The sequence below is a fragment of the Carassius auratus genome, chromosome 24 (assembly GCF_003368295.1).
Source record: "Carassius auratus strain Wakin chromosome 24, ASM336829v1, whole genome shotgun sequence".
NCBI lineage: Eukaryota > Metazoa > Chordata > Actinopteri > Cypriniformes > Cyprinidae > Carassius > Carassius auratus.
Genome location: NC_039266.1, coordinates 12,538,769 through 12,566,312, shown reverse-complemented (window position 1 = coordinate 12,566,312; position 27,544 = coordinate 12,538,769). Strand labels below are relative to the sequence as shown.

General features: G+C 38.1%; 2 protein-coding genes across 2 annotated transcripts in view; one reads left to right on the top strand and one right to left on the bottom strand.

Annotated features, from left to right (window-relative positions):
* kcnb2b (potassium voltage-gated channel subfamily B member 2b) overlaps window positions 1-8,440 on the bottom strand; it is a 107,469-nt gene extending 99,029 nt beyond the window's left edge. Inside the window, exons 1-2 of the mRNA XM_026201069.1 lie at window positions 7,982-8,440; window positions 6,164-6,862 (exon numbers count right to left, since the gene is read on the bottom strand). Of these exons, the coding sequence (XP_026056854.1) occupies window positions 6,164-6,745 (582 nt within the window). The 5' untranslated portion in view covers window positions 6,746-6,862; window positions 7,982-8,440. The remainder of the gene's footprint in view (window positions 1-6,163; window positions 6,863-7,981) is intronic.
* trpa1b (transient receptor potential cation channel, subfamily A, member 1b) overlaps window positions 1-27,544 on the top strand; it is a 170,373-nt gene that overhangs the window by 102,455 nt on the left and 40,374 nt on the right. Inside the window, exon 5 of the mRNA XM_026201071.1 lies at window positions 10,143-10,249. The gene's annotated coding sequence lies outside the window, so the exon portion shown is untranslated. The remainder of the gene's footprint in view (window positions 1-10,142; window positions 10,250-27,544) is intronic.

The window sequence follows — 27,544 nt, the reverse complement described above, 5'->3', positions numbered from 1 at the left end:
AAGTTTTTGTAAAGGTTTCAATGTTTTTAAACTAACCCACATTTATTAAACATGAACATGCCATGAAACGTTACATGCAATAACACTCCAAAGCCATGAGAAGTTAAGTTGCTATTTAAATTCCCATTTAATGCACTAACTTTTGCAAAATGAAAATACTTTACCAAAAATAAAGTGACATACAGTATCCCACTGGTTTCCATGATTTATGGGGACTCTCCATTAGGCATAATGGTTTTTCTATTGTGCAAATTGTATTTCATATCCCCTGACCCTAACCCTATGCCCAAACCTACCTCTCACACAAAACTTTCAGCTATTTTAGATTTTCAAAACACTTATAAGCATGACATATAAGCATGATTCCTCATGGGGACATCACAAGGTCAAAATTTACTGGTATTACTCTACTTATTGGGACATTTGGTCCCCATAACATAGTGAATACCATTGCAAACATAGACATTAAATAGAAAGAATATCCCAAAAATCGTTCAGAATTCAAAATTTTATTTATTTCTAAATAATTAAATCCATTCACACGCTATCATTATGGGATGTCCTCTAAATTTGAGGCGTTGGCAAATATACTCTTGCTTAAAAGAGCTGACATTAACTGAGATAAGACCCCTCTTTTAAATCAAACCGGTTTATTTAAATCAGCCTGCTAGTGTGAGCTCCAGTGTGGTGGAGGTTTGTGTTATATTTTAGCCTTATAATTCTGTTTGAAACGTAGGCATAAATACAGTGCGAGAAGTGCATTAGAACATGTAAAACTGACACTTCTAGCATGAATGTAGTAAGGTTATTAACTTAAGTTTGAGTGAGCTCTACAATTCTGCGACAGTCACTTAAACCTACAGGGCACAGCTGTTACTCTGCAATGACAAAGATACACTGGCACTGCGGTGTATGTGAGACATATGAGACTATGAATAAATCACATATTATGAACCCACCCAATACTGAGTGAGCTTTAGGGCTTCACTATGCATTTCTATTTATTTTGAAGAATCAAGGCAGATTTGGGCCTGATTATGCAACATGATTTAATTCCTGTTCATATTATGAAAAGGTGAAGTATGTGAAGTGTAGTTCTAGCCCATTTTTGTATTGCACCAGTACAATATCAAGGTTGGGAGCATTTCTAAAAAAGACATCTGAAAAATCCATTTTAAATTATTGGTGTTGGCTGATAAATAGATATTTAATTGTTCATTTTTTCTATTTTTACATATAGATTATCTTTGCTGTCATCTAATACTCACATACGTTCATCTTTAAAAATACAAATAATTGAATAACACTGTAAAAATGTCATCTTTAGCAAATCTCAAAATTAATGTACATTTTTTTTCATACTGTATATTATAATATTATGATTCCTAAATTCACTTGCAACATTTTAAACAATTGATTTCAGTGTAGTATTTTTGATAGAATTTCACTATTTACCATTTATCATTTATCAGCCATGAAAGTATTTATCTGCGTAAGGGTATTAGACAGAATATTGATTTCTCCCCAATTCATAACATGAATTGTATTTATAATACATGACATTGATTAAATGTTCAATGCTTATTAAACTGAATGTTTTAGAAGTGGTCCTTATGTTGATATGGTAGGTATTAATTAAATGTTTGGAAAAAAAAGTAATGAAATCACCTAGGAATATGCCATTAAAAATATATAAAATACTTAATAAATATATAAATGTAGACTTACAGGGAATACCTCGAAAGATAATTATATGGCAAGGGAAATTATTCATTGACACACTTACTGAAAGCACCTTAAGCAATGCATCTGGAAGGAATGTGGCCTTTCATCTCTTAGCATGCTGCTTTTACAGTTACTTTGTTTGTTTACAGCTCTGATTATAATAAAATAAAAAAGACGTGCTCATGCCCAATGTTACCCAATGTGGTTTAGTTCCTAGAGGAAAATTCTACAGATGTGGACAAACAACCCGATCTCATGGCAATTCGTACATTTTTCACAAGGTGGCTTATTCGTACGAATTCGTACGACCACACTCGTACAAATTCATTTGATTGTTGCCAAATCGTACGTATTTTACGACTTACACAATTCGTATGAATTTGTACGAATGACCTACACCTAACCCGGCTCTAAACTTAACCGTCACTGGGGTTTAGACAAATCGTTTAAATTCGTACGAGTGAGGTCGTACAAATTCGTAAGAATAAGCCACCTCGTAAAATACGTACGAATTGGCAATGAGATAGCGTTGGGACAAACATATGGTTTAATATATGATGCATGACCCACTGTATATAATGCCACACATGCACTCCTTTACTGTACTGTACATAAAAGTGCATTTCTGTCATCTCCACTTCTAGCTTCATCTAAATTCTATATTTAATCTTTAAATGAGCGATGCATTATGAAGATGAATGACTTACATTTGGATTAATGCACCTTGTTTTGTTTTTACCAGTCCTTCTCGGTTTGTCCTGTGAAGGACTTCCTATATTTTTCGTCCTTTGGTACAATCCCCTTGGCGAGAGAAAATGTTGTACCCTCACCTAAGGCTACTGTTGCATTAGCCAGCTGCCTATTTATAGGTGTATAGCGTCAAGGTGCAACACTCCCAAATGATTCTCTCTCTCCTCTGTGAATGTTACCTCTGTAAGTCAAGACCACAACAATACATCAAGCTGCATGTGTGCTTGTTTGTGTGAATGTGAATCTGTGCCTGTGTGTGAACTGACCATTATATTTATTATTCATGGTCAATGTTTGAAAAGAACTGTTTCAGGAGGTGATGCATGCTGGGGTTTCACTTTGATTACCACAGTTTTTCTCTTTCTCAGTCCAGTCAAAAGCTGTACTGAACTCTACCCTTTATCTGACCCCCTAAACAATGTGTCAATCATCCCTTTTCCCTTTTTAACCTGTGTTCACTGGGAAGGAAGCGTGGTAAATGATTGCTGGGTGTTGTAATGTTTGGACACATTAGTGGAGATTCCTCTGAGGAGATGTAATGAGATCTCTGCATGTGTGCGAGCAGTGTCGCAGCGCTGGGAGAGTGATTCGAGCATGTAATGGTCCTTTACTGACCAGGGAAATATCGGATCAAGAGCATTATTTTTATTACATTATTTTTTCTACTCACTCTCACTCTTTAAAGGTTCTGTAGCTTAAAGCTGAACTATGTTAAAATCAATTCTGTCTAGAAAAATAAGTAATTTGGTTTGACAAAATTAACAACTTCTGTTCCTCCCTTTTCTGTTTTTCCAATTGCAGACAAAGGGGCATGGCCAACATTGATTCAACCAGTTTGGAGGTGGTACTGTATATTTGTCTAGCCAATAGGAACCTGTTTGACACTGAGTACAATAGTGCCCATCTACTTTTCAGCAGCCTTGGTTTCCAAAATTTCTTTTTTCATAGAGATAAAAAAAAAAAGGATTTGTTTTTGCAAATGTTTTTGAATCGCAAAAATGCTACAAATGTTTACAAATTAATTTAAATGTGGTTATTTTTAGCTTTTAATACATTATACTTGAACGCATTAAAAATGAAAATACCACTAAATACCAATAACACTGGACTGAAAAATATGAAATACATTAACTTTGGCAAACCTAAAATACTAACACTAAACTACGAAATAAGTACAATTAAAACAAACACATCTAACTTATACTGAAAAGACAAACTGACTGACAAGAACTTCTCTCTTGTTTGCCACAGTCAATCTGGAGTGTGTTTCCCAAAATTTCCAATCTTGTTCAATGGAACTTACGATCATATTTAGCTAACAATGATTTTGGGAAACGCACCCCTGTTTGGTGACACAAAAATGACATGCTCCAGCTTTAAATTGCCGTGGTTTCTCCACAACATGCGCAAATGCTGATGTGAGGGATTTCCTGTGAATATAAAGAGGCTTCCCTCATTCAAACTGCATGAGGGTCTAAGGCAAAGATCTATGAGCAAGCTGTTGTTCGTACATTTGGGAACACAAACGCACACACTATACACTCCAAGCATGTAATTTCCTCTTTGTGCCTTTGCATAATGTTTAGAAAGCCTTAACAGAGCACTGACAAACACAAATGACTCTCCCTCACTTGCCTGTGAGTTAAAATCAAGGCATTACCACAGTGTTCCCAGACCACAGTGAGTGTCAGAGCTCTTATAATCCACACCCAGTGCAGAAAACTGCCGATGCCTTCTATATTACCACAATCTCCCTGCTCTTTCCATCATGAGCCTGTATCATAAATTAAGTGGGTGGAGGCAGGCTGAAATTGAATCAGCCATGATTCCCATATAGGTGGAGGAAATGTCCAACAAAACAGATGACACTGCATTTGTGGTAAATACAACATGCACTGCTGGACGTCCAAAATGGTTATGCTAACGTCTCTATATTTCCATTATGTCTCACATCCAGGTAGTTTTGTCATACTTTAACAGGATGTTTTTTATGATAAGCTATCTCAGACGTGAAATATAATCCGCACTGAGCTCTATGCTGGATACTCCTCGTAAATGATCAGTGATTGAATTTCATCTGCGTTCCCCCCAGCCAATGGTTGACTTAGAGTGCACTGTACACCCATAGATACAGGCACACATTAGAAGCTAGACGGGACATACAACCAGTGGTTCTCGCTGCATTGTGAGCAAGTACAATGAATGATCAAATGAATGTAATCGGATAGATGTAGCATTGTGTGAGATGAAAGGAACATCGCCTTCTTACATATACAAACAACAGCATTCAGAAATTCAGCAAACATTAAATCCATGCATTTCTTGTATGATGATGTTCATAAGTTTTAATGTGACATACATAGTCAGTCTGACTCAACTAACAGTGCTGTTCTTGGACACATTGCATACGACAGCTTACTGCCAACTGGTGCCAACTGTCTGTGATCCGTAACGGCAAAACAAGCTCTTCCACCACAGACAAAAACCGTTGCAGCATTAAAACTTATTGCACTTTTTGCACCCACTGTACTTTTTACACTAACAAAAAAAGGTTATTTCCCTACTACTGAAATTAGGATCACACCCAATTTGCAAAGCAACATGTTTGCAAAGCATTTTAATAGTAGGCATACATATGATCAATTTAGATAATTTTGTTACCACTGGAGCAATATAATAATAATATTCAGATACAAGTGCTATGTTCCAAAACTTAGTGAGACCATTTAAGTGAGATGCCGTTGTTGCACAATTTTAACCAAAATCATAGCATTTAGCCTTCTTGAAGAAGGAAATCCCAGAATGCACTGCATTGATTGTAACTTCCAATATCTAAGATGGCAGAGAAAGTTAGAAAATTAAATGTATAATGTGCATATACTGTATACATATACAAATAATTTAAAAACAATACAAAATCTGTCCTCAAAACATCATTACCAGGGGTTTAATCAACATTGTTTGGAAGACTATTTTTTTGCTGTCTCGATCATTAAAAGGATTATTTCTTTTATTTAAAAAAAGTTACACAGTGTGTAGACACAGCTCACACAAAACTAATGTTGGTCAGTACAGTTAATGCCATTGCTAAATCTGTGAGGAAATCTTCCACCTTTATGTGAAATTCCTAATTGAATGAATACTATCGAAATGACCAGATTTCACACCTTTATTGCGTGTTTAGCTTAGCCATCAAACCATGCTAACATCAAATATTCTAGTGTCAAAATAGTCTCCTGTTAAAACCTGCCTATGACGTTCTGGTCACCAATGAGGTTCCATTCTTAGAAGACAGCTATCTAGTGAACAAAATAGCTACTAGGTTTGGGAACAGAACAAAACAGAAAGATAATTTGTGATTTTAGCTTAGCAACACGCTAACACATCAAACTCTACAGCTGAATTTCTTGTGCAGTAAGCCAATGTAGAGCATTCCAAATTGGTAATTTATAATGGTTAGGATGCTGTCTTAGAAGCATGCAACCTGTAGCTCACTAGGTTTGGGAACAGAGCTGTAGAATAGTAAAAACAACCAAATGTCATGATGAAACAGAACACACACTGAAGCTGAACTGCACGTCATTGTTCATAAGGGAGGGCTTCTGTTGTTACATGATAATGATTATTGGCGAACTGCCAAACACCCCTTGATGCTCAGACTGTCTCGTCGTTTAACATGGCACCTTACCTTAGCAGCGACTGAGGAACTTGGCTTCTCCAAAAGATCCCAAAGTTTCTTCCTCTTGTCTGAGCAGCAGGTGTTATCAAATTCCCCCTCTCCTTCCCTCTCTCTCAAAGTCTCTGCCTCTCTCCTCAGCTCCTCGTTCATCTGCTCTTTCTTCTGATGGTAGCGAGCCTGGCAGCACGACTCCAGGTAGATTTCATCAATGCCCCAGTAATCAAGCTCTTGCCCAAAAGACAGAGCGCACATTTCCTCCATCATGTGCAGCTTTCCAGTTCTGTAAAAATTCAAGATAGATGTGAACGCACCAGGGTGTCTGTCGAAGAAGTACTCGTTCTCGTTCAGGCAGTAGTCATCACAGACCTCCATTAGAGACTCGTGGGTGTTACAGTCTCTGAGCTTGCCTAATCTGGTTCTGGGAAGCCGGTCCAAGGTCCGCCATAAGACCTCATGGTTGAGGCCCCCAACGTTGAGACGGACCCTTCTGGAGCGGGCCTTTGTCCGGATGATCTCGATAGGCTCAGGTGGAAGCGAAGCCGCAGATCTTCCTCCAGGTTTTGGAACCCCAAGTCCGGTCTTCTCTGCCATTGTGTGCAAGGAGACGGGCGGCTCTTGCCAGGAAGAGGTGTGAAGAGGAAAATCAACCAGAAGATAACTGGACAAAGACGACTATGTTGGGTCCTCCTTAGACGAGTCCCTCCATGACTGTGAAAAAAGACAGACACTTGTTGTTTCCAACTTGAAATTAAATTATTTTTCCAGGCAGTGGAAAATATTCCAGCTCAGAATTAATTAGGAAATGTCCCTACTTTGAGATCCATTAGGAATATGTCAGATTGTACAGTAATTGACTTGCAAAGTACATCTGGAAGCAGAACTAAATGCCAGCTTTAGATGCGTTTTACATATCACCAGCCATGCCCTGTATGTAAAGAAGAAGCTTAAGCTCCGGTATACTTCACCACAGCCTAAGCTAAGAGAATAGAGGCACATCTTGTTTAAACTAAATAGATTTAGTAAATAACACAAGCATTATCTCGTTGCCACATTCAATATTCATCATTGGCCTTCTATCATTTCAAGGCTATGTTCAGGCTTCTAATGTAAGCCGATATGTGAGCGGATATAATGGATGTCAGAGCATGCAGATCTCTTTTTTCTTTTTTAGACAAATAAAAAGCATCAATTTAAGAACCTCTTTATTTTTATTCTATGCATTTTCTGGCATTAACTGCACTATTTATTTATTTTTTTTCTACCTGATCCTTCATTGGTGTGATATTGTAATGATTCTGTCATACTGGGAAAAAAAAAGACTAATAAAACAAGTTAATTTAGAAATATTTTACATTAAAAGGTTACAGATCATTTGTATTTGGTACTGATTGTACTTGTGCTTGAACAAAAGACAGAAAACTGCAAAGATGCAACAGTTTCAGTGACCCAAACCGTCTCTTTCTCTTTCATTATCATCCATAATCATTACATTATCTTGTTTTCTTTTAGAAGCCAATATACCAAAGCAATAAAGTAAGATATATTCCCCAAAATATCAACGTTTACAACTTGAGTCCGTCTGTACCACTGTGTTTCTCACATTAAGAGTGTTGTCAAACGCATCAGCGCCTATTAAAACCGTTCTGCCGTTCTGCGTTGCATTGACAAGGGATTGCTTTTAACTTTGTAGCCTTGCTATGACAAAATAAGCCTGTTCTGAAAAGCAAATATCCGTTCACTTCATCTCAGCTGTTCCACTCAAACAAGTGACGTCCAGGCATCACGACTTGCCATTACAATGTTTATGCAACAATTTATATTCCTTACCTTCCTGAAGTAAACCACCGTTTGCATATACAAACCGCTGTGTGAGCAAACGGGAGAAAAGACGCCTGCGGGTTTCCTCTAAGATTCCTAGCTCTCAACGGAGGCTTCAGTTATCACCGGACATGTGTTCTACATTTTGTTCAACGTGAAAAGGGTGAGGAGATCTCACAGAACACCGGGAAATCTCTGGAACTAAAAGAGCTCCCCTTGTCTCGCTAAGAGCGCTGCTCCATCGATGGCTTGAGATGGTGAGTCGGGATGTCTGCAGATGTAAAAGCGGAGGGTGCGCGCGGTGTGTGTGGAGCTGCAGAGTGACACTGAGCGCGTGTGTGTGTGTCTGTGTGCGCGTGTGGACGCAATGGATCGTCTGAAGCACGAGCTGCATCACAGCCTAGAGGTGAAACCTAATTGGATTGGTCTGTACATCAGCAAGGGCAGCAGCAGATCAACTTCAGCGGGAACTCTCTCTCTATCTCTCTTTTTCTCTCTCGCTCTCTCTCTTTTTCTCTCTCTCTCAAGAGTTAAATGGTCCACCACAAGCATGCAAGGTGAGGTATCAGTTTTGCCACCTTTAGGCTTAAAATAGCACCATAAAATAGCCTTACTGGGTTATTGTAGTTATTATCCAAGTTTACGTACATGAAGAGGCATAGAATGAAAATAATAAATCAATATTGATTACCTGTAAAATGTCTGTCCCAAGCTGAAGTGAAAATAATCTTAAAATTCTATTACATACATTTTATAAAAAAAAACTAAATCTGTATTAAAATAAATAAATATTAACCATACTGTAAAATAAATAAATATGAATAAATAAAAACAGTCAACATGATAATATTTACTGGATTTTACACCATATGCTAATACACTGGTGTATACATGTTTCTGTTTGGATTTCTCATCAATCAACAACTTGCTTTTTACTTACATATATACAGTATGTGTGCGTGTGTTTAATATTATTTGAAATATATAATAATTTCACATAATATAACTGTAATACACAATTATGATAATTTAACAACAATATACATGTAATGTATAATATATATTTTATATATAATTTAACATCATAATAATTTTATATTTATTTAATTATAATAACTTATAATATTATTTATAAGTGTATATATGAATTTATATAAATAACATGTAAACAAATATGATGGTTTGTACAGGGAATACCTCTGTTTTTTTAATATATATATATATATATATATATATATATATATATATATATATATATATATATATATATATATATATATATATATTTATTTATTTACACAAAAAGTATACACATTGCCTTATATATTATATTAACTGTTATTTAGATTTTTTATAAGGAAATTCTAACTTCTAAAAATATTTGAATGTTTTACAGTTAAATGACTTTTATAATGATAAGAGTTTTGAAATATAATCAAATTTTTGTTCTGCAAAAGGGGATTGACAGCTCAAAATGTAACAGGTTTTTACTGGTGTTCTGTATTTTACTGTATTATGTTTCCATTAAAATCATCATATTTTTTATATTCATAAAAAGGTATATATAAAATGTCATATTATTTTATTTAAAAAAAATTTAATAATCTATGTAACCTTATCATAGAGAATGCTACAGTAAATTGTCTTAACATAAATTTTTACAGGCTAGACGGAGAAAGACAGATAATAATGACTAAATCTATACTGATAATCACCAGGTGTGACTTGAAACCTCAATGTCGTAAAGTAGGCTCAAATTGACACCAACAGTGTCAGCTTTACTGAAGCCAGTGCCAACAAGATATTGACTTTTTTATGACTGGCAGCAGTCAATATGTGATATGTATCTTGGCACTAAGCCATATATGTACTGCATTATTACTGTAGCAGATATTTTACAGAGTATAAGAAAACACTTTGCTATGCAGTGGTGGCAGTGGGTCCTTGTTTTTATTCCATTTGCCTTGGGTAGCCATGTATACGGCATGAAGTGTGATTTAAAATGTATAACAATACGTGAGGATATGTAGTCACAGCAATTATTAGAAATAAAGCAGCTGTATTGAGTTTCAGGTGGTGTTGAATGACCTGCCTGGGTCTGTGCTATTAAAGTTCCCTCCATAACAGTTATTAAGCCTCTAAAACTGCATCTGCTTTGTCTTTCAAACAGGGCCAAGTGGAAAAAAAGATGAAAGGATGCAATAGTTTGGAGACCATCCATCCATACGCATGAGGTGTCACAGGACTACAGGAGAAACAATGGTTGAGGAACAAATGGTGCGTGCTATAAATATGTTCTGCGAGTATCAAAGGGGCCTAGTTTGATTTCAATAGACATTATACTGCGGCTCACTGGCGTTGGTCTGTGAATGATACTTGAAAGGGAATAAAGGGTGACATTTACATACAGTATGCATTTATTGTTAGTTGTTTGACTAGTATGGCCAAAAACGATTAACCAATTTGAAAAACAAGTCACAAATCAAAAGTCACACACTGTTTTCTAGTACATTATATAACTGCCTTTCTCCCAAATGTTATAACATAAATATTTATAATTATATAGACATCTATAATGACAATTATGTATTTATAGTATATTTATAAAAGTAATACATATATGTAATGATAGCATTTATAAAATGATTCATAAAAACAACATATAATTTGCTTTTTATTTAAAATAAGTCACACAACTCACCTAGTGGGTAGATAAATGTGTCACTTGACATTTTTTTCTGACCACTGCATTTTTGTGAAGTCAAACAGTGTGTGATTGATGATCAAGCCTCAAATGATGGATGATCAATACATCTGCATTGATTTTTCGGACTCCTGTGTATAGTCTGCTATGAGCCATAATGTGAGGGTGAAGGACAAGGTGGAAGAAATAAGCAAAATAATGTGTCAGACAATAGCAATAGACAATTTAATAAGGAGTTGTAATCTACTGTGACTGCAGGTCAAAAGAAATGTGCTAGTCAGCTGCCTACATCAGTGCACCCTAACAAGGAAATATCTAGCTGCTATGCCTGTCTGTCTTAACCACAGTTTAGGACCAGTTCATACAGGTTTATGCTTATATTTAAACATCCAACAGACCTAGACATTACAGTTACACTTTTTTATTTATTTCACTAAGACCTAGATAACCTGTGATTCCTTATTATATACAATCTTTTATTTATAATTACCTTTTTTTGGTTCAACTTTATATTTGGTGGCTTTAACTACTACATTTGTACTTACATTTAAATTAACAATTGTGTAATTTTACATTGTACTTACATAAAAAAAATACCTGCATGTAATTTCATCTGCAATTAATTTCCCTTACACCTTAACCCACCCTTTAATTTACCCATACCACCAAACCATTCCCTAACGTTACCCATATCCCACCTCAATAGCTGTAACAATATTATGCAATACAGTATGAACATAATAAGTACATTGGGTCACACTTTATTTTTAGGGTCCAATTTGTGCTATTAACAAACCCTTGGTACAACTTTTGATAAATATTTTTCAGTACTATTTATGTATTGGGTAGGATTAGGGATGTAGAATGTGGTCATGCAGAATATGTGCTTTATAAGTACTAATAAACAGCCAATATGTTAAAAGGCATGCTAATAAGCAACTTTTTAATAGTGAGAACTGGTCCCTATACTGAAGTGTTACCGTACATTGTACTTTTTTTTTTTTTTTTTTGATGTAAGTACATAGTAGTTTTCATACCTGTAAAGCTACAGAATGAGACCAGTTTATATCGGTTTCTGTAAATAGTATGTATTTCTCAATATTAAATATAGTGTAAAAAAAAAGTAAAAAAATGTATTATACACTTCAACTGAACCATACATACAGTACATATATAATTATAATTTATTGTAAATCTTATAGTTTATGATATTTTTTTTAAGTAATGGGATGTTTTTCTTTAAAATTATTTATTTAAATTAGAATTTATGTAGAAAATAAATACAGAATGTAATTATAATTGTTCATAATATTATTTATTACAATTACACCATTAAACAAACTACAAACCACATTACCATTGGTCATAAAGAGTAAAAAAATACTCATACTCATACATAATTAATCATGCACAAAAATGACATGGTGTGTAATTATGCACAAAACAGAGCTAAAAACAACAGTTTAACATAAACAGTCACTAAAAGCGTGTGAGCCAAAATTTCAGAAGTGTACGACAACGTTGATGATTTGTCCCACAATGTTGAGGAACGTTCTAGAAATCACTAGAATATTACAGAATGTTACAGAAACGTCTAGAATGTTCCCATCCTTGCAAAAGCAAAATATCTTTAAAAAATGTGCAAAATTAGCACAAAAACTTACCTGTACTAAACCAGTGCATCATAATTAATGATATGTATGTATGCATGTATATACTGTATGTATCACAGTCCATCAGAAACGTCCTGCAGCTCAGTGTGTCTATAGTGCCATGTGTTGACATCGGTATTACCAGTGTAAATAAGGCAGGCTGATTTTCTGTTGTCTAGAGGCACTCTGGGCCCTTGTGAACAATGATTAAGTGATACTGAGCTTCTGCATCTTTAATTCTAAACTTTCTGCCAACATTGTGTCAAAGCACTCGGCGTTACCAAGACTACAAAACATTTTGGGAATGTAATGCATGTTTAATACTCAGTATCATGTGGGCATGTGTGTGTAGGCAGTTGCCATAGAAACACCAATCCTAGCATCATGCACAAGTAACATTTTGGCACAGCAAAAGGGTAACAGTATGCCTCAGAGCTAGAATTGCACGATGCCATCATACATCTGATTAACTTTGATTAAAAAGGAAAACATAATGGCCTGTAAAAGTGTACATAGTTGACGCCTAAAAGAGAATGCAAGCATATGCATTTGTCATGTGTGCATGCCAGTGTTGGTATGTGCATGCTTGTGCGTTTCGTGGGAGGGTGTTTATAGTGGGAGCGTTTATGGTGGGATTTAAGAAATAGTTTCAGCTTAACAGGTAGTTGCCCACACCAATACCCAGTTGTTCCATCCAAATATACACAGCGCTGGATACTCTATCTATGAGACCAAAATAAACAGCATAACATATAAACTGAAATGCTAATAGTTTCATATAGACGTCGTTGAAGCATTGCAGTGCTGCTAGCTTGGGAGTTTGTGCAAGACAATTGATGCTAGCGATCTTCTGTGTTTATTTACTCGGTGTGTATGTGCATGGCATTAAGTTATCAGAGAGCCGAGTGTTAGCGGGGGAAGGCTGACGGCTATAATTTAAGTGAATTTCTGTGGGAAGGAGAGGCGGGAGGGACCGCTCAGTTAAATTATACTAATAAGCGCCCAATCGATGCAGGACCCCTTGCTAAAAATAGAAGCATGCCCTGTTGGGAATTACACAGAATGGCTGAGGTAGGAAATACTGCCACTGTTTTTGGTGCCAACTGAATGTGGTTCTGTCAGGCGACATTATAAATTAAGTGACCTGGAGTGATGTACTTTTCAATTCGATGATTAATAGATTTCTGAAATGCAAGGCGAAAGAAATGCATTAATGAAGCAGCCGTTGGTCTAGCAGCCATGCAGGCCAGGAGGAGGGGAGAGACGGTTGATGTCTACAGGAAAAAAGCAGTGGGACCCATCCATTTGTTTGCTGGTGTATTTTTAGGCTCTGAAGCAACATTCAAAAAAGCCACCGCACTGGAGGAGATTATCTTACAGAGAAATCTCAGTTCTGGATAATAGAATTGAAACACTTGACTGGTTTGAACATGTCTCCAGCTGGCTTTCCATTGCATGTTTTTTATTTTTATATATTTTGGAGCCCTAACACCAGGGAAAATAAATTACTCTATGAGGATCTAGAGTTAATATGTTAAAGGAAAATAATTATATTTTAATTATTTTATTAAATTCAACAACAAAAAGTCCATCAATAGCCATTGTAGACTTTTTTCTAAAAAGTAATAAAAAAATTTCATTTCCACCACAGTGTCATTTCCACCTATGTTTCGGTTCGTTTCTTTTCTTTTCATTTCATTTCATTTTCCTTTTTATTTTCTAAAAAGTAATAGAAATAGAGTAATTTCCACCAGTGTCATTTTCACAACATACAACACACATTTAATTTCAATTCCTCAAAAAAATGTCTAGTTCTAGATATTTTTCTTTTCTCTACAAAGTATAAAAACAATGTAATTTCCACACATTCTCAAAATATTTACTGTCCTATTTAATTTCATTTATTATTTTACTACAGAAACTGCAAAAATAGAATTTTTTTTTTTATTTTGTCTCTCTAAAAAGTAATAAAAACTGTTTAATTTCCACAACTTCTCAAAATATTTACTGTTCTATTTAATTTCATTTAATTTTTTACTACAGAAAGTTCAACAATAGACATTCTTTATTTTAGTAATAAAAGAACTAAAACTGTATTTTCCACTTCTCAAGTTATTTACTGCTTAATTTAATTAAAAAAAAATTTCCAACAAAAAGTCTAATAGACATTCTAGACATTTTTTAAAAAAGTAATAAAAACTGTATAATTTCCACCAATTCTCAAATTATTTATTTATTTTCTTGTTTAATTTAATTAATTTTTTCCCCACCAATAAGTTATAATAATGTAATATAACAACAATAGACATTCTAAACATTCTTTATCTAATCTCCACTCAAATTTTTGGAGTTTTTTTTTTTTTTTCTGTGGTCTTTCAAAGCTTGAAAGTTCAATGAGATTTCCTTTGAATTCTCTTGTTTTCTTCATCACATCACATCTCATATTTCTTCACAAGCTGTTCCCTGACACTGTTTTCTACTTGATAGTCCAGTACACGAACTGTACTTAACTTTTTGGGGGGCAAAATTGCTTGGTGTTATACTGTTCTATGTTAAAGGAAAAATATGTTTTCTGGTCAAATGGCAAGCAACTCGTTTTAATTACTTTTTCTGTGTTCATTTTGGACCCTGTTTATTTGTATCTACACAGATGTTATGTAACAAATGCTGATAGCAAAATTGATGGGCAATATGGGCTTGCTTCACATTATAATTACTGTAGCACCAAACTTATGGAGGTGATTTGTCAAACGCTGAACTAGACAGGTGTGCTTAACCAGCATATTCAAACACTTGTTTCACATTTGTAGTAACAAGGCCACACATAGGCATAGCGCCATCACTTGCTATCTTTCTGTCTTTCTCAAGAGTCCTCAACAGTTATACACTCACGCATGCACACATACACACAGGCAAAGTGAGGCCCACACACAGAAAGACTCTCACATGGATGTTCCCACACAAACTTTCTGTGAATACTAACAGCCTTCCTCGAATATATGATGCACTGCATTTTGCATCTGAGTTAGACTGTTATCTTCTCAGCTGCACCTCAATGAATGACTTTAATTATTGTATAACAGCAAGTACTTTTTTTTGTATATGAAGTAAGCAGTTTTCTTTATATTATAAAGAAATTAGACTACCTTAATTAGGCTTTGAATTAAGGTTCTGTAATGATGTCTCTGAAAATGAAATTGTTTCTGAAACTGTACATGAAAAAGGCTGAAGGCTAAATATAAAAGAGAATTGAAATTTACTGCAAGCCAAAAATTTATTTTAATTATAAATATATAGTAGAGGTGTCCCCGACTAAGGATTTTCTTAGTTGAATCATAATTTTCGAATTTGCGCTACGTCACGGGAAGGGTGATGTAGAGACCAGAGAGCTTCAAAGCATGTGCTGTGGATACAGTGGCAGCTTCTGGTAGAATGAGGGCAGCGCTTGCAGGGATGCCGGAAGTATGGCAGGAGACAAAGCATTGCGTTCCCTCTGGGAACTAGGGTTACATATGTAATGTAACGGAAACAGGTCAATTTAGCTCAAAGGGAATCATTTAAGATTTTAAAGGGAATTTGAACAGAATCACTGTTTCACGGCTGGTCACTTAGACGCCCTGCTATTCAGTGAACGAGCCGTTTAACATAAAATCTGCGCTGGATACTAATATCCAAACTATAGTGAAACACTATCAATTAGCACAGTAACAAGATCGGCAGTTTAAGACATTAACTTGTAAGCACAAAACACAAGATACTTCTCTTTTTAATATGAATAAGGCTTTATTAGATAAATCTAAGACATATAAACTAATCTAACACATAAACGCATACACTCACACATTCATACAAGTTGCAGGAAGATCGAAAGTTAGGGAAAGATGAGTTTAAGAGAATGGAAATATGGAATCCCAAGTTTACAGCAATACGTTAAATTGCATAGACATGAACAACCATCAATCACGTAATTAGCGCTCGCATTGAGTTCCTCAATGAGGTTGAGGTCATGACGTGTGGGCTGGTTGAAGTTGAACGGGCACCCGAGGTCAGGCGTCGGAGACTCGACATTACAAAACTTAACTCAGAACACGAAACTCTCAAACGGAAAAGAAAAGAAATAAAGTTTGACGAGACTAGGTTGTGTTCCTTCTCATCGTGGCTAAGTAGCAGCAGGCTTGCAGGCCGAAGCACGCTGGAACCGGGCTCAAAGAACAGTGATGATTAAACAGCATGGCTAGAAGCTAAAAGCTAAAGCTAGGTAGCAAAGCTACAAGCTAAAAGCTAAGAGCAGGCTTGACTAATAGCAGAGACTAAAAAGCAGACTAAAAGCTGGCATGACTGATAGCACAAGCAAGGCTAGAACTAAAAGCAAAGATTTTACGATGTCCTCAGTTTTTAAACTGGCCTGTTGGCCACACCTCAAATGTTGTCTTGACCAATCAGATATTGTCTTGGCTCGAGGGGTATCATAAATCATTTGTTTATCTTACCAAGCATGTGGTCCGAATTTTCCTTCCTTGCAGGGTCTAATTTTGGACATGATTCCTATAACACGAATACAATACATGGGACAAATAAATTATTGTCAGGGCTAATTCAAGCAAGAAGATTCGATCACACATATACTTTTTTTTTTATTTTCATTTTTTTTTTTTTTTTAGTTTATTTAATAGGGACCATGCATGTTCATGTACATTGTTGTATGAAAATACACCATGTAAATATGCCAGAATTAGTAAAAAGATACTATTTTTCATCTGCAGTCCCTAGGCCGGTGACATAAAAACGAACAAAACAACAAAAAAAAAATAACCAACAATCATATAACATTCAATCATTATGACAACAATACACAAAAATAAAAATATACATCAACAATACAAACAAACAAGACAAAAATTCATAATAACATAATAACAATTGCGACCAACCACATCTAAAACAATAGTCCGCGCCCACACAATACACATGCATGCACCATGCACAATCATCCCGCATACATAAATACACACACACGCACATACACACTCAAGATCTTTACTTATCCATGCGTAAATTATTCACACCTATATACAACATAGACAATGTATAAATGTACATACAGTATATGCATGTAAATATTTATTAAATAAATGCATATGTGTGCATTCATATACACAAAGCAACTACACAGAGCACACACAAATACACCATGCAAACACAAACCTCCATTCCGGACGCGATCAATCGCGACCAGTTCCCCCAGCATTAATGACTAAAGTTACAGTTAAAAGTGAGTACATGTCTGATTATCTAAGAGCCACTGTTTTAATTGAGTTTTAAAGGAGGTGAATGAAGGACACTGACGTATCACAAGGGGCAAGCTATTCCAAAATTTTCCACCTATTATTGATATTACATTTTGTCCAAAGGTGGTACGTCTAAATGGTATCATACAGTCCCCTTTTATAGAGGCCCGTGTGCTACCTCCGCTTGCAAGCCTTTGAAAAAAGGCATGCAGTGGAGGTGGAGCAAGATTATTTAACACCTTATAAACTAGACAAATGTACTTGAAACGTTTGAAATTGTCAAAACTTAAAAAATTATGTCTCTCTAAAATATTGCAATGGTGAAATGACAATGCCTTTTTATCAAAAATTTTAATGGCTTTCTTAAATAGAGATTCAATAGTTTTAAGACTCGATATGCTAGTTAATGACCAATTTATGAAACAATACTCGATATGTGAAAAAATCATAGTATATAAAAACAACTTGGCTGCTTTGGTGTTAAGAAATGGCCTGACTTGTTCCAAAACCAAACACAATTATAAATCGTTAAGCTATGCCATAGTTATACAAAAAAAAACATACACAATAAGTGATTATAACATGATAGTCAAATGTGTGGGTTCCACATAAATGAATATGGAGTGATGCGATGGACTGATTCATTTATGAGTCTTTTTGAGTTCATTCTGGTCCATATATATGTACAAAAGCAGTTTCTTTGCCATTCTCATGACAAAGACTTTTCTGTGAAGACTTTTCTGTGAAGACAGAGGTTTAAAGCCCTTCCCCCCCTTAGGAATTTCAGTCTGGTTCTGCTAGGTGGGGGGAAGTCAATGGAAGTGTCTAACTCATGGGTTTCCATGTGATGTCCAGCGTTGCATTTCAATTACGAACAACACATTTGGCACCAAATTTCTCTTCTTTGAATTGAAATTGTAAATAATTGTTCTAGTGGTGTTAATGTTGAAGCTGTTGTGTGAACAAGTTGGTTGGTCATCTTGCTTGGTTCTTTTGGCACTAGAACTGATTTATGACTTCCTGAGGAATTCGGCTCTCGTGTTTCAAACATCGCTTTGATAGACTCTTTAATTTGTCTGGTTCGACTCATTTCTGTTGCAGTAATCTTGATGCGTATCCCCTTCGGGAACTCGAGCTGTGTTGAGACGCTTTGGGAATGAGTATGCCTATGCCACCAGACTTGCAAGTCCCTGTCTAGTAAAAAAAAGCACAGCTAAGGTGAGAGAAAAGGAGTCAGGAGTGATGCAAAATGCAGGTATAGAATCTGACTAGTAAATGTAGTGGACATTCCGCAGCGTCCTGAAGGCCAGCTTCTGTATGAGTGAGCCTTGACCCCCAAAGGAAGTGAAGTGACATTCAGCCAAGTATGGTGACCCATACTCAGAATTTGTGCTCTGCATTTAACCCATCCGAAATGCACACACACAGAGCAGTGAACACACACACACACACACACTATGAGCACACACCCGGAGCTGTGGGCAGCCATTTATGCTGTGGCGCCCAGGGAGCAGTTGGGGGTTCGATGCCTTGCTCAAGGGCACCTAAGTCGTGGTATTGAAGGTGGAGGGAGCTGTTCATGCACAACCCCCACCCACAATTCCGTCCAGCCCGAGACGAGAACTCACAACCCTTTGATTGGGAGTCCAACCCTCTAACCATTAGGCCACGACTTCCCCTTAACAGGCACAGAGCGAGCCAGCCAGGAGTCGAACCTAGAATATTCTGATCCATAGTCAGACACGTTATCCATTGAGTCACTGGCCTGGAAAGGGGAGATCATAGGACTCAAGGCTATGGATAGCATCCCTATCCTCAGCCTCAGTGAACCATGTAGGAAACATGAAACTAGTGGGTCTCTCCTGAAAGACAGACCACCGAGAGTGTCGTGGTAAGCAGCTAGGGCTGCCATGGAAACTGTCAATGTGGAGTGGGATAACCCTGCAGAGAACCGTACCTGCAAGAACTCCAGCACTGAACCAACTGGGTTGAGCTGTCGGTTGCCGCTTTAGGAAGTGAAGGTTCACTTCAAGGAGTACAGTTTCCTCATAGAAGGAACTCTGCACTGGAGAATGGTCTCAGCAACCTCAATTGAGAGACCGGAACTTAAGAGCTTAGAACTTAGAGCTTACTTAAAGCTACTATCTCAGTGCCCTGAAGCGGAGGACCAGCAGGGAACAGAAGAGACCTTCGAAGAGGTAGTAAGCCTCCCAGTACCGCTACATTTCTGGGCGGAGACAGAGAAGCACTTGCCGGAGACCGATGTGCCCTGAAGAATGGTGCTTCAGGGCAAAGCTGGTGGCAGAACCACTACATTTCTTGGCAGAAGCTGAGAGAAGCGCTCGCTAGATACTTCTGTTCCCTGAATCACCGCTACACCCTGAAGCACCGCGGGTGGCAGGGTTGACAGACCGATCCCCTGAAGGCACTGAGGAGAGACAGGCACCGTATTATGAGGTGTACATTACTGCTTAACAATGTCCAGAAAAAACGCACACAAAAACACGACAGATACAGTAAAAACATCACAATGTCTCAGCTTAGCTCAAAATAAATATCAAGGAATACAGGTGTGTCTTAAATAACGACTTAAAAATTCCAATAGTCTGAGAAATTCTTAGGTGTGCAGGTAAACTATTCCACAAATTAATGAATGTGTCAGGGAAAAACATTAAGGAGACAGCCTTAAATTTGAATAATTTACTGATAAATAAGTGCTATCTTTGTTTCGGCTTAAGAGATGAACTGGGCGACACCGACTCGTCATCTACACAGTAGTGGATGCGCCTTGTATGCATGTTTCATACTGTTAACATAATTTGAGAAAATTTGTTTTCCATTTGAATTGATTCATTTGAAAGTAGACATTTGACTCTATGTAGATGTATTTTTAATGCCCATAAGGCAAAGATATACATGGAGTTTTGCGCTCAAGTTCACAGACTGAGACGGCAGGAAGCGCATCATGTTTGCATTCATTATTTTATAAAAGCTTGTTTTGTTGTTATTGTGAGTGCACACAAATAAACGTTGAGTCTTTACAGATTTGAAGGATGTATTACTGTTATCTGTATGACCAAAAACCGCTCACAGGGACCTGCAGGAACCTGGGGGTAGGACAGGCGAGAGAAAAGGAGATGGAAGGAGGAGCGACAGAGAAGAGAGAGAAAAAAAAAAATAGATTCTGGTTCCCCGACGCACTGCTGCTTGGCCCTCCACTTGTTGGGGGATCTCCTCCGCGGTGCCTGGCGGTGGCACTGGACGGCCCTCGGCAAATGGCACGACACTCCTCCGCCGCCCGCTGGGCGGCAACAGCTCCTCCGGTTTTGAGCAGCCAGCAGGAGTCCCCCGTTCCCTGCTCCCCCGGATTCCTTCACGGAAGCAGCAGGCTCCGGCCCCCTGGCGAACGCCGCCGACTCCTCCTCTCCCTCATGGATGGCAGCCGCCCCTCCACATTGCCCGTCCCCGGCAACTCACTCCAGCCCACCGCCTCGAGCATCCATGGTGGCACACTTCCTCGCCAGCTTGATGGCACCGCGGATTCACCACAGCGGCGAGGGATCTTCAGCAGTGCGTCCCTCTTTCTCCCGGGCTTCGGCACCACTGTAATAATAAAAACTCCATAATCATCAGGAAGAAGGAGGTGGGAACGGGCGGACAACCAAACAGAAACTTTAATAATTATAAATAAACACAAAACAGCGCATCAGCCCCTCACGGACAACTGATGCGCACAAATAAAAACATAAAATAAAGCCCAGGCCTGGTCCTCTCTTGTCCTTCACTCGCTCCAGTTTTATATCCTTCCATCTCCTCCGTGGGACTCGAGACCGGTGGGTCGAGCAGGTGTCGGTCATCTCCAATCTTCTCGTTCCCACGGCCCTTGGCCCCGCCCCACTCGTCACAGCATTCTATGAGACCATGATCAGCACTCACAAAATAGTCTTCTTTTTAGTGTTTATTTTACATTAATCACCAATAGGATAAGACACTGCTGCCTGTGTTTTATAGCCTAAAATAGACCCTAAAAATAAGAATAGAAAACTCCCTGAATTTCCTAAAGGAAAATAAAAAAGGTAAAAAGCAATAAAAAACAAATAATGTCCCGGTCATGTTGTCATTTATTTGCTCTGTAACTGAATGGAATGTCATATTAGGCCTAATTATTTAATAATAACATAAACAGTGAAGCGTGTATCTAACCCTGGTGAGTGGAAGCTTGGTATAATACAATCACCCAAATAAGTCTTCATGTTAACAAGGAATAGTAGCCTACACAAACATTTCCAAAAATGTAAAAGGTTATTTTAAAATAAAGCATTCATGAATTATTTTATGACAAACATTTTTTTTCTCTTAAGTGCACTCATTTATTTAGCCTATAAAAATAATAAAGATAACTATTATTTTTATCATTATTATATATTATTATACAGGTTATGCATACGAAACTTTTATCCAAAACGACTTACAAAAGAACAAATTACTCCAGAGTCAGTCACAATTCCAGGTTTATTATACAATAATAATCAAGTGCTAAGATTACCACAAATTAAACAAGCTTTTGATGCACATCTTTCTTATTAAATCGTTGTATTCCACCTCGTACTACACTTGATGGAGAATCACTTAAGACACTTTGCTGTTGGCATATTCAACATATTCATCTTTAATAATACAGTAAATTAACACGTAGGCTACCTAGGAGCTTGCTGCATGAATCCGTGAGTACAGTTTACAAATCCGAGGGAACGGATTGCGAAAGCGTGCACACGGATTATGAATTCTTGGGTAGGGATTAAAAAAACTAAGGTACGGTTTACAGATCTGAGCGCACGGATTGGAAATTCGTGGGTATGGTTTATTAATGTAATGTAACCGTTTGCACGATTTGTTAAACCGAGGGAACAGTTTAAGAATTTGTGAGTATGGTTTATAAACTGAGGGGGCAGATTGCAAAACAGTCGCCACGGATTGTATTTGTTTTCTCCTACAGGTGACGTGCTGGGCTCCGTAGAAATCTTCAGTTGTGTGCTCGGCTGTGGGGGTGTTGTAACGTCTGGGTGATGTCTCATCGAATGGTTTTACAGATTTGTAGTATTACTACAGCATTTCACCCCTGCATTACAAATCACACAAATAGCTTCGTTCACAACACTATCAATGTCGTCTTGCTTGCGAAATCTAAATGCTTCCATACCTCTGAATTTCTATGTGAAGGTGGCTTCAACGTTGACAAAGCACCTTATACTGCCATTTTAAACACTGAATGAATGAAAGACAGGTTCTCCTCTCGCTCCTTGGTAACTTTGTGCAAGGCAAATAAGAGGTTGACATCTAGTGGAGAATAATAGTAATTAGATTAATGTTAATCTTTTGTTCAATGTTTGAGGAAATAAATAAGGATCAAAATCGATTCATGGCCTTTGAGAATCGATTTTGAATTAACCACATTTTAAAAAGCGATTAACCGAAAAATAAATTGTTTTACCCAGCCCTACCTACAAGTGACGAAGGTCACTGTGCGGTCTCTGGGCTGTGCAGTGTCCACTTTGGTGGTCTAGGAGTGCCAAAACAGGCTGTGTCTGGTCAATGTGAGGGACGCCCACAAAGCTTGGTTCCTTAATGCCCCTGTGTCCCAGACTGGCCTCTTTGGGGATGCGGTCAAGAGCCTGGCCCAACAGCTCTCGGCTGCACTGAAGCAAACTGAGGCGCACACCCTGTCCATGCTGGCAGCTGCTGCCTCCACCCATCTGCTGGTTACACCCACCTGACAGGCGACCCAGAGAGGGAGGAAGCTGCTCTTAGGTGATGGTGAAGGCAGGAGGTGAGGAGGGCTGGGTGGAGAATCTGGAAATCTCAACGAGAGAGTGGTTTTCTCTTTCTAGGAGGGTACGGAGAGTCGGGGGTAAACCAACACTGGACCACACTCATCATCCACCTTCACCAGGCAGCAGCGGGTGGTTTGAGAGCACCATTGAAGGCCCTACTCAGCTTCGCACCACTCACTCAGACCCCTCTCTGGTCCCCTCACTAGCTGCCCAAGTTGTGTCCCTGGATTTCACCTCGCTGCACCCTGTGGGTACGGCGCCAGTTTTGTTGGTCCCGCTTGCACGGAATATGGGTGCCTAGCTAGCACCATATCAGTATGAGGTCCTGCCCTCCTGACTGTCCCTGTTGCCCTGTGTCTTAAAATATGTGAACACGTTGCGAAAATGTGTGAACACATGGACTTGGTGCTCTTGCGCCTCTGCCGGATGGGCCTTTGGGTCTACTGGGAAAAGAGCAAACTGTCTCCGACGCAGAGGATCTCTTTTCTTGGTATGGAGATCAAACAGACAGCACACCTCATGCAGGAATTTTCTCAGAAGGTGTTGAACTGTTTGAATACATTCAAGAGCAGGATGGTGGCCTATCTGAAACAGTTTCAGAGGCTCCTGGGGCATATGGCAGCTGTGGCGCAACCGACAAGAATGGAGACTCCCCAGGTCCAGCTGATTCGGAGACATTTCAGAGCCGCTCAGGTAGACTTGTTTGCCTCTCCAGAAGCCTTTGACAGCCAGTGGATGCACTGGCACACGGCTGGCCATGGGGCCTACGCAAATATGCATTTCCCCAGTAAGCCTTCTTGCACAGACACTGTGCAAGGTCAGGGAGGATGAGGAGCGGGTCCTGTAAGTGCACCATACTCGCCCACCTGGACCTGGTTCCTGGAACTAATGCTCCTCTTGACAGCTACTCCTTGGCCGATTCCTCAGAGTAAGGATCTACTGACTATGGCACCCATGTCTGAAAACTTAATGTCTGGTCCCTGGATGTGACACTTAGGTTCTAGGTGACCTTCCTCGAGAGGAGGTTGACACCATCACTTCAGCGAGAGCACCGTCTATGAGAACAGCTTATGTTTGGAAGTGGAATCTGTTCATCGAATGGAAGACCCCAGAAGATGCCCGAACAGAGTCTTGCACCCTCTATACCCTCTTAGGACCTGACTCTAGTGCTCACAACACTACAGCAGGGACTATTTAAGCCTTTGCAGACAGACTAATGAAAACTCTGCTCCTGCTTGCGCTGGCCTCTATCAAGAGGGTAGGGGACCTGCATGCATTTTGGTCGATGATTCATGCCTAGAGTTGGGGCCAGCTGACTCCCAGATAACCCTGTTTGCCTCTTCAGAAGCCTCTCTGCCAGCGAGGTCCTGGCCCGGCAGTTTACCCAAGGTTCCCACTACTCCCTTCAGGGATTTGGTGGTGAGCCTGCAAGCACTGCCCCCGGAGGAAGTAGACCTAGCCCTAGCTTTGCTCTGTTCCATCTGAGCATTAAGATGCTATGTAGACCAGACACAAAGCTTCAGGACCTCAGACCAGCTCTTTGTTATGGAGGCCGGCAGAAGGGGATTGCCGTCTCTAAGCAGAGGATGGCCCACTGGATAGTGGATGCCATCACCCTGGCTTATCAGGCACAGGGTGCGCACTGCTGTTTAGGTTGCGAGCTCACTATAAGTGTTGCATCCATCACCATATCTTTTGTACCAACACTGAGTGGCCGGGATACCAGATGTTATGCACCTGCTGCCTACTTATACTAACGCTGTGATCAGCAGCAGTTGGATGCAATAATCACATGCCAGTGTGCATTGGATCATTTTGTTTACACTCAAAGTAGATTGTTCTCTCTAATCGAGATCCCAATTTGCCAGTCATTCGACATGACGTCTCCGTTCCCTCCTTAAGGGAACAAGGGTTATACCATACATAAACGAGACATTTCACCACACACCTGTGCTTTGTATTATACCATTTAGTTTGCTCTTGTTTGTATGCTTAGAGGAATGTAAGTTTATTTATGTATTCATGTATTCATGTCTCTGCTGTGTTTCAGAAATTTCTCAGTGCTCATCAAAACCTTTGACCATAAAAAAAAATAATTTCCACTTGACTGTAAACAAAAATCATCAGGGTCCAGTTTCTTTGAAACTCCTATCTGCTTAGGTCAGTGTTGGCTGGGCAGCAAAACGTCAGGGCTCTGGTTTCTGATGAACGAGGGCTCGTTATTTATGGTTTGCCAGCAGATAAGTGTCATATCACAGCAATGGAGAACTTCCTGACATTCTGCCATTCCTATCTGCTTTGCTGGCAGTCTTCATTTGTACAGACAGCCAAGGATGTGCCCCGTGATATCTGGAAAAAGGTCAGACAGAGAGTCTTATTTGTGCCATCATTGTGGTTGACAAAAGCTTTTTAGGCTAACAATGGATGGGAGAATAAGTGCATCTAATCTTCTTATCTAATTTGGAAAGTCCTCAAGTTTGATACATTTGTTTGATAACATCATTGTGACTGAATCTGATGATGATGAGGCTGAAAATGGCTTGTGTGGGTCAGATAGCTTGTCCTTAAGTGGTATAGGGCAATCAGTTTCTGGTTTCTAGCTCAAAACTGGTGTTGCATCATACCAAGGCCTTTAATTGCTTCAAGCACGGTAAGATGATATGTAAGGGATAATATACAGGGATAATGACTGTCGACTTGTATCACCATGAAGAGATTTATTTTGAAATAATGATTACTTACTGTACATTATCCTGCTTAATAAACAGTTAGGCACTAAATAAATCTAAATAAATAAGTCACTAAATAAATAAATATGTTTACAATTAGTTAAATTAATATAAAAATGGTCTGTTACAACATATAAGACAATCTGCCTTGCAAACAGATAAACTTTGCAACAATATTACAGTATTATAAATATTTGTATAATGATTATATATGTATGTGTGTTTAATGAACTGATATACAGCATTGCTACAGATGGCTATTAGGAAATATCATTCATAATTCTGAAATATTTGACTGCTGAATGCTGTAATTGACAAACAGTGGAGATATATATATATATATATATATATATATATATATATATATATATATATATATATATTATTATTATTATTATTATTATTATTATTATTATTATTTTAAAGACATTTATATTTATGTTAAAATGTTTTTTTTTTTAAGGAAAACTGCTTAATTAATACATCAGTATTGTCATACTGGTTTTGTTCAAACCAAATCAAAATGTTTGGGTCTATAAAAGATCTATCCAATAAAGTTTTAAGATGCTTGTTGCAAACAAAGTTAGTCAAAAAAAATAAATACAATTTAGATTGTGATACTGAAGACTGGAGTAATGGCTGCTGAAAACTAAGCTTTGCCATCACAAGAATAGTATTTTGATTTTACTATATTTTACATCAAGTAATTGCAGTTGTACAGGCATATTTTAAACATTAGCGACTGCCTTCAAAAACATTTAAGCAATCTTAAAGACCCCAAATGTTTGAGCGGTGGTGTATGTTTTTCTCTGCAAATAAATCAGGGATAGGAGAAAGTATTTTCAGGAAAAATTTACACATTTCACTTTTAACATTCAAGTGTTTTCAGTTAACTTTGTTTGCAACAAGCATCATTAAACTTTAATGATACCTTGTAGCCAAGTGAATTACAAGAATGAGTAAAGCAATTTAAAATAAATCAGCAGAATAGTTATCTCATTAATACATTTAAAATGAATCAGTGGAATGTTTACCTCATTAATATTGATTACGTGCGTAAGCAGCCTGTTCATGCTCACAGACACGTATCAGTGGCCTTGACAGCACATGTAATGATACTTTTGTGGCCTGTTTGATCTTATCCTCCAGTTGCAATGGGTGTCAGACGACCCAACAGTCACATGCACGTCCTGGATCTAATCCTTCATTCTTCTTCCACTTGTGTAAGCACGGTTGAGATGAAAATCGAATGTCCGCTAGAACTACAAAGCTCGATTTGAACACCATGAGAGGCAATACTGACCTAACTTAGTTCAGTGCTTGTTGTGAAATAACCTTCCCATCAGCCAGTCATAATGATGGACAGCT